The sequence below is a fragment of the Merops nubicus genome, unplaced genomic scaffold (genome assembly GCF_000691845.1).
Source record: "Merops nubicus isolate BGI_N331 unplaced genomic scaffold, ASM69184v1 scaffold40497, whole genome shotgun sequence".
NCBI lineage: Eukaryota > Metazoa > Chordata > Aves > Coraciiformes > Meropidae > Merops > Merops nubicus.
The window spans coordinates 4,778-13,195 of NW_008622999.1; the positions used below are offsets into that span (position 1 = coordinate 4,778).

Genomic DNA, 8,418 nt, shown 5'->3' on the forward strand with positions numbered 1-8,418 from the left:
GTTGCCCTTCTCTCATCTGCCCATCCCCCCTTGGGTCAGCTGCAACTTAGTTTTTCTTCTCTGCATCAGAACATTAAGTCAGTAGATTTTGGGTTTTTTGGTCTCAGTTTCTCAGGCCAGGACCCTCCAGCAGTGAGGATCTGCTCAGAGGTGACCGTGGGGCCCACTCCTCATGCCAGCCCAGGCTGGTGTGATGCCAGAGCCCACGCTGCATGCACGGGCCGCGACGGGCCAGCAGCCAGGACCAGTGACACCGGGGGACAGGGCACGGGTGCCTGGCTTCATCCTGGCTGGCAGCTCGGTTAGGTCACAGCAGAACACAGACAGTGCCAGCTCCCTAACTTCTCAATGGCGAGTTGAGCATTTGGCAGGTGACACCAGGAAGTTCAGCATCACAGACCAGGCAGGGCAGGTTTGCTCTAACAAAAGATCCCTTCCCACAGAGCAGTTCAGTATCTCCCCTCTCCACCAGCACCATCTGCACCAGCTGGGTGTACTTGGCTTGAAGAGAACATTTGTCCCTTCTCACTGGCTGTCAGTGGTACAGTGTCACCTCATTCTTCTCTCCCCACACCCTCTCTCCCCAAGTCCATCCTCCATCTGGAGCTGAGACACAAGCCAGGTCCTGCTCTCCCAACCTCACACGCTGCTGTCCTCGAGCAGGGGCTCCTTGCCATCCAACCCTCCGGCCTGTGGGCTGTGGGTGTGGGGCTGGGCTCCGTTACTGTGCTTCTTGTGGCTGCCTGACCTCAGCACGAGGTTGTGCTCAGGAATGAACAAGGCCACCAGGAGCGACAGCAGGACAGAACAGGCCCCAAACAGGAATGGAGGCCCTGGGATAATGCTGCTCTGTAGGGAGAAACAGAGGAATGATTAACACCCAGATGCAGGACAGAAGCAGCCCAGCACTTGGAATGATAAAGCTAATCAGGTTACCTCATCTGTAGGGTTGGCCATGTTTGGTCGGGAGGCCTTACCCAAAGTTTCCACCTCAGCCATCTCATTCAGCTCCACGTGGAAGAGATAGAAGACAAAGCCATAGAGCGCCGGCCCCAGGCCATTGCACAGACCCCGAATTCCAGTGATCATCCCCTGCACCACACCTGAGGACAGAGCCAGGAAAGGAAGACATGCCTCCAGCTTTCTGCAGAACCTTGTTGCGTTCCAGGACGCTCACGTGTTCAAAGACAGGACCAAACACTCGGGTGTGGATTGACACACGCCGCAGACGACCCGGTTAGATGGTGACGAGCTTCGCTCAGTATTGGGTTTTACAAAAATCAGTAACTCTGGGCTTGCTGCTTTGGAAAATAAAATGAGCACGAGCACGTCAAGTAGCGATGCCCGAGTGGACTGGAATTCCAGTGAGGGCTCAGGGTTGAACCATGAAGCAGGCAAAAGATGAAGCAGCAGTCTCCTCTCTGCCTCAGACAGACAACACTGAACACCTATGAGCACAATTTAAGGATCCCCTCCCACAACATCAGCTACAGGCAAAGGCCAGAGTGTCAGTGCTAAGAACCAAGTGACTCCCCACAGCTGGGGCCGCTGTCCCTGTCCACCCCACCCCCAGCAGTGCCCAGTGCCCCACGACTGCCCCGCGACTCACCCTGCTGGTCGGGGTCTGCGTTCCTGGACACCATGGCACTGATGGCCGGGAAGGTGATGCTGGACATGGCAGCCACGGCTCCCGCCGCCCACATCATCCTGGGGGACAAAGAGCCGCTGGTAGGAGGCCGGGTGGAGCTACGGCAGAGCCAACAGCAGGGGGAGAAACCTGACGATGCCAGGAGACAAACGTGGGTGAACTCTTACCAAGGCTGCGAGCCGAAGCCGTACCAGGCAAGCTGCAGGATCTGGAAGCCCAGTCCCAAGAGGATGGTGTTTTTATTTCCTATCGAACGCATGAGAATTCCCAACACAACCGTCTGGAAAGAAGAACAAGTGCTTTCAAAGTAAGCGTGAAGAAAGACAATGCACTGGAAGAGAAGAGGATGGGAACCAGAGGGGCCTCCTGCTGCTGTGAGATGCTACTGCAGACACACCACACCCTGCTCTCACAACGCTGTTAGAAACCAGCACGTCCCCATCCACACAACCAGAGCAGTCTGTGGAGATGCACGGAGCAAATCAGGGTCCCCCCACAGGTCACCGCAGTTTGTTGCTCAACAAGCAGCTCCACTCAGGAGGAGAGGGACTGCAGGTAGCTGTGCACAGGCCCGACGATCCCGTGTGGCCACAGGCATTCTGCCAACTCACCAGTCCCCACTATCAGCAGCTCAGGATGTTCTTACAACCAGACTGCTAGAGCCAAAACAGAAATTGCTCCTCACCTGAGCCAGTATAGAGAGAATCCCAACTACACCAATAAAGGCTGCCACAGTCTCGGAGGAAAAACCAATGACCTGTGAAAACACCAGACAGGGGCTTTTCAGGCAGGAGATTTGTACTCAGTCACCCCATCAGTGTCACCCATGTTTACTGACATCACTTATCAGGCACTTAAACATTAATCAGTTGAACCTTCCACCACCTCCCAGCTTCCACAGGAATAAACCAGAAGATTTTCCCCTGGCTGAAGAGACAGCTTTAAATCACTGGGCTCACCTTCAGCGCCTGGAAGTGGCATAGACAGGATGAACAGACAGGCCAGCAGCAGGATGCCAAGCAAGGGCCCTGGCAATGCCTAGGGAGCAGACACCAGGCTCCCATGTTTATTTTTAGGAAAGCTGGAACAAGTCGCTATTCCTTACAGCTTCAGCTTTACTCAGCTATTGGCAAAGATCAGCTTCTCCATGCCACCCAACTAAGATAACATTTATAGGCTGGCATTTCCTGCATTCAAAACCTTCCCTCGTTACGAGACTGACCTGTCGCAGGTACAGGAAAAAGCTGGAGTACTGGCCAGCTTCAGGAAGGTAGGAGAGAAAGACGGTGATACAGATGAGCAGCACTGTGGAATCCTGACCCACTTTCCGCAAGGACTGTAGGGAATGAAAAAAATGTAAAAAAAAGGAGTCAGTGTTATTAAACATTCTCCAGGTACAGCAAACCCAAGTGCTTAAGTCACCATCTTCTATCTAAGAAGTGAACCCTTGAATGAAACCAGACCAGGTGTACCATGGCATCAACCTCCACAACAAGCAATTTTTACCTTTCAGTTGCTCAAATTTACAGTCAAGTGCTTTTGCTCAGAATTGGTTTTTCCTCAGAGAGCCAAAGCAATCTTCCTACTAAGCAAGGGTGAGGTGAAGCTGTGCAAAGCTCATCATCATTAGCGAGGGTCCTGAGAAGCCAGGGATATGAGAGACTTCTCCTGACACAGTTCTGTTGCTAAGTACCAGAATCCAAACAACCAACACAAAAAGATGCTCTCACTTCAGGACTCCTGGGGCTGCTTTTAGCTGGTCTGTAGCTATTATGAAATCAGTGAGAAGCTGCCAGACAGCTCTAGACAGCTCTAGATGTGCAGTCTGCCATCAGCTGAACCCTGTACGTTCAACAGGGTTAATCTAAGCCTTGCATCCATCACCTCTTGTGCAATGACCTTTCTTTTGAGAGAAAGCAGCAGAACTAAAGCAAATACAAGCGTTGCCAGCAGGTGGAAAAACAGCAGCAAGATTACTCACCGCAAACGGGTCTGCTTGTTCCCAGGAGATGGGAGCTCCCCAGGAGACCGGGCGCATCTCCTCCGGCAGAGACTCGGGCACAGCCAGCAGGATGAAGCCGATATCCAGCAGAGCCACCCCCGAGGCCAGCACAACCACCAGCGTGTCGCCGTAGGCCTGGGAGAGGTACGCGCCGATGGCGGGGCTCGTGACCAGACTGGCAGCGAACGTGGCCGACACCTGCAAGCACGAGACATTGATACAGACACTTCTAGAGCCTGTTTTCTCTCCCAGAGTAACCCGAGGGTTCCATTTCTCCCATCTTTGACAGAGGTAATGCAGGACTTGTGCAGAAGGAAAGGTGACGTGTGCGCTCGGCGCAATCTTGAGCTCTAGCAGAGGGAAATGAGAGCTCTCCTAACGCTTCACATGGGATACTTCCAGCTAACCTATGGGAAGGGCCTGGTCACAGCACGCCAGCAGCTCTGCCCACCCCCTGCCTGGTGCACAGACACTCACAGGCCAGGCTGGTTTCACGTCAATGCTGAGCAACAACACAGCCCCTGTCCAGACCCAGAGAAACCGGCCCTCGCCCCGGTGCCACCTCCCACACACAAGAGACGGTACCGCCAGCGAAGCGTGCACTTCAGAATCACTGATGCTGACCTCGGCCTTGTCAAGGAATCCCCCACCCTAATTTCATACCTCTCCTACCTGCAAAGCCTCAGATGCTCCTTTCCAGACACAAGGCAGTTACTCAGCTCCTTACCAATCCATACGCCGTGCTGCGCTCGTGCTCCTGCGTGATATCAGCAACGTAGGCAAAAATCACAGAAAAGGTGACAGCAAAGACTCCAGACATGGAAATGACAGCGAAGTACCACCTGGAACAGGCATTGCCAGGGGAGAGTTAGGGAGCAACCACACAGCAGTCTGCAGCTGCTGAACAAGAACCTCTCCCCTACCCTCCCCTCACTCCATCCTATTTCACGGCTCCAGAGAGCACTCGGGAACACCGAGCTTCAGCCTGTGGCCCACAGAGATTTATCACTTGTGTTCCCCACACAGGAAGGAAACACCAACATGCTCTGACAGGCAGCTGCCAGGAGAACAGGCACCAGGAGAAGAAAGACAGACTGAAGAGTCCTGACACCAAACCTTCCAGCAGAACCAGCCAAATCAGTTAGTCTTTGGGATGAGCATCCTTCTCCACGGCACGGACTCTTCCATCTCACCCTCAAACCCCTCATCATCCAGCCTCCCACTCATTTCTCTCCTCGGAGCCCCTCAGTTATAGCCAGAGCAAACTCACCATGGACTTATCTTCATAAGGGGAATTGGCGCACATGTGAAGAAGACAGTGAGGAGGAGGAAGGATTTCCTGCCCCAGACATCAGAGAGAGCACCAATCAGTGGGGCACTTAGAAAAGAAAGCAGACCCTAAGACAGACAGACAGACAGACAGGGTGACAGGGAGAAATGCCTCAGTCAAATTCTGATGATTGTCCATGGCGAGAGCTTTTGGCAACATGATCTAAAGATAAAAGCCTGAGGAGACAATCCATTCCTATTGTCTACAAGCAGGCAATATTACCAGAACAGAACAGTTTGTTAAACCGCTCACATCCTTCTAGCGAGACCAAACCACCCCAAATCCTCATCCCACAGGTGCTGCTCAACACCCCAATTGCTTCCTGCTCCCTGCAACGGCTGGGCCTGCAGCTGGGGACTTCCCCTCGGGCCCGTGCAGCAGGGGCTGCCCTGCCAGCACCCCAAACGACGCGGGCACGGCTCCACCACACCCACATCTACTGCAGCTCGAGGGAAAGCATTCCCTCTGAGCGGAGACAAGCCAGACCCCAGGAGATGCCAAGGCCATTAGGCACCCATAAAATTGCCAAAGCCTTTCAGACCTGGGGCAGGCGGGGGAGAGCACTGGGTGCAGATGGGAGCGCCCACCTGCCACGGGAGCACACCCCTCTGCGGCCGTGCCCCGAGACCCGTTTGCCAGGGCCGTTCTGCCACGCTGCGAGTCAGGACACAGGGCTTCTGCCTGCTGCCTGGAGCTGCCCCCAGTCCTGCTCTGGTCCAGCTCTGCAGTGCCAAGCACAGTGCCCAGCACGCCCGCCTCACTCCCGTTCCTGTGGCCGGGGAGCTCCGCTGCCATCGATCTCTCATTTCCCCACGGCCCTGAGCACGGACAGAGGCTGCTCCTGACGATTAGAGGATTTCCAGCTGAAGCACGTGACTGCCACAGCCCCAAACCCACGCTGACAGCCAGCACGCTGTCAATACTGCCAGTACAATCAGCCACCCCACGTCTGTGCTCTGCCAGTCCTTCACTTTGCATTAGGTTTACCAGCATGGCACCAAACCGAAGCACGGAGTTCTGTCAGTGAAACACTCGTGACACCAGCAAACGACACAGACTATGATGGCTGCAAGGAATATCCCTCACCTTGACTCCATGAATCAGGCCATTCATCAAGAATGTATGCTGAGGAAAAGTCTGGTGTAACACCTAGGAAAAAAACAATACAAAACAAAACTCCAGAGCTGGCAACTTTTGCAGAATTTCCATTTGCTGCCTCTGTCAATCCTCGCTCGGTGGAGCCCTCTGCACTACCCTGGGCTCTCCTGAACAAGGGTGACTTTGTGTAGCAAGCGATTGCCAGGAAATTGTCTCTGTGCTTTGACACCTCAGACAATGATGGTGGTACTTGAACAAAAATCTTTTATCTCCAGATCCATCTGTGTAGGGTAATAGGTGCAGTTTTCAGATAAAAAGTCAAAGCTTTGGACAACTTTCTTTCATTAAGCTCCCAAGCTCACAGTTCTTTTCACCTCCAAACGCTTTCAAAAATCTAACTCATGCTTTGCTCCAAGTTAAGATACAATAATTAAGACAATAATTGCCCAGCTCCATAGAAAAAAAAATAATTACTGTAGCTCCAGCTTTTTCAGGTACAAATAATTACATCTTGTTTCCTGCTTCCTACACTCCACAGGCCTACGTTAGGACCTTTATCCCCCCCAGCCCAAGGGGAGCTCTAGGCTACAGAAGCCAGTTCTGTTCCCAGGGACACTTACTCACCGTGAGCATCGGCGTGGTTAGCAGCCCCCAGGCAAAGAACTCCAGGAAAATCACCACCACAGCGTGGTACACGCTGGGCTCTCCAATCCCCTGTCGCTGCAAAACAGAGCTCTGGAAGTGAAAATCACATGGATCCTGCACGGTTTGGCAGCAACACGTGCAACACCCCAGAGGAGACTGGGACTTTGGGAAGGCAGTTTTACTCCTCAGCACCAACTCCATCCACCCAGCACAGCAGGGAAGGCAGTCCTTGGATCAGCTGTTACAAACCCCCACACCTCAAGGCCCTGCTTATCTGTCTTATCTCGAGGTCCTTTCAGGGCAGCATTTGTTCTGTCCCTTCTCCAAGTGCCAAACCTCAGCTGCTCACCCAGGTGCTCTCCTGCCAGGTGGGACACACGTGCACAGTCACGAGCTCACAAGGAAAACAAATGGTGAGGAATGGGAGGAAAGCACAAAAGCCTCAGCTGAGTTGCACCAGAGAAGGGCACAGGCCGAGCAGTTAGGAGCACACTGTGCTGCTCCACAGGAACCTGTCTCTTATCTTAGCCAGCCACAGGCCCTGATACGTTATGAACAAAACCACCCAAAATGTCTGCAATCCCAGCAACTGAGACATCTTCCAGTGGCTCCAAGAGTATCCAGAAGTTAAAAAACTTCCATTGGCTGCACAAAGATCACATCCAAAAGGATCTCAGATTTTGGCATGGGCAACTTCAATTCCACAGACACTTCCAGGCTCAGAGAATGGACTTTTGTATCAATTTTCTCACAGCTCATTAACATTTCTACACTGCACTCTTGAGATACAATTATCTAAAGAACTAGACCAAAGCTGTGTCTGTACCAGTGTCCTGCCTCCAGCATTCACTGTGGAGAGATTCTCAAGGAAAGGAATTCAAGAAACCAGGCATGTGAAGAGTGACTTTTTTACCCTGTCACATCCTCCCAGGTTTTGTCAGAATAAAACTGCATTTCAGAAAATTAATGCAGCTGTAAGTTATTTGAAATACAAGGAAGGCAGCACAGAGACATCACTCTGCTGAAACACTGTTTACGTTCCCAGACTCTGTTAAAAGTGTCTCCTGCAGACAAATCAGCAGCCAATCTGTCCTCATAGAGCAGGCCCACACTGAACCTGTCCACAGCTCAACGTCACTCCTGCCACTTACCAACCCCCTTATTGTGTTAGAGCCCTTAAACAATTTAGGAGAGCTGATCTTTGGCGTACGTGGTCCCCACACCAACCACTCCTCTGGAGGATGTGTGGCTGCCACCACAAAATACAAAGATGTTACAGGAAAAGAAACTAAAAATATGCAAAAAAGAGCCCGTGGGGCCAGCCAGCACCTCAGGATGGGAATTATGGTCCCTCAAGAGAGCAAGGACAGAGAAAAAAAAAGTTAAGCTCGGCTGTACCCACTTCAAGGCTGTTGGTGCAGAGGCATGGATGCTGTTGCCCGCGCCATGAGAAGCCTTCACAGCAAAGAGCTCGACTCCTAGAGGTAAATACTTCACACAGACCTGCAGGGAAACTGTCAGCCTCAGAGCGAGGGCTAATTGCCAGCGCTGGCGTCTCACCACTCGCAACACCAGCACTGGTGGAGCTGGGGAACGGGTCAAGAAGCGCGGCAGGAGCACGGCCGCCAGGCGCCCCTCAACGAGGCAGGGCCACGCTCCCCAGCCACGGGACGTTTTCGGTCGCAAGGGACCTCA

The 8,418-nt window shown here is 52.8% G+C and overlaps 1 protein-coding gene across 1 annotated transcript; it reads right to left on the reverse strand.

Annotated features, from left to right (window-relative positions):
* Positions 1-220: 220 nt before the first annotated feature.
* LOC103777408 (hippocampus abundant transcript 1 protein-like) lies at positions 221-6,801 on the reverse strand. The gene is made up of 11 exons (XM_008944960.1): positions 6,703-6,801; positions 6,067-6,129; positions 4,921-5,048; positions 4,378-4,492; positions 3,630-3,848; positions 2,871-2,984; positions 2,334-2,405; positions 1,816-1,928; positions 1,610-1,707; positions 937-1,103; positions 221-849 (listed from the first exon to the last, which is right to left on the reverse strand). The coding sequence occupies exons 1-11, from the start codon at positions 6,709-6,711 to the stop codon at positions 640-642; spliced, it is 1,308 nt and encodes a 435-aa protein (XP_008943208.1). The 5' UTR covers positions 6,712-6,801; the 3' UTR covers positions 221-639.
* Positions 6,802-8,418: the final 1,617 nt, after the last annotated feature.

Coding starts and splice junctions, on each gene's coding strand:
- LOC103777408 (XM_008944960.1), bottom strand. Junction 4,493..4,920: donor CTTATGAAGATAAGTCCATG/GTGAGTTTGCTC, acceptor TGCCTGTTCCAG/GTGGTACTTCGCTGTCATTT. Junction 850..936: donor TGGCCAACCCTACAGATGAG/GTAACCTGATTA, acceptor TTCTCCCTACAG/AGCAGCATTATCCCAGGGCC.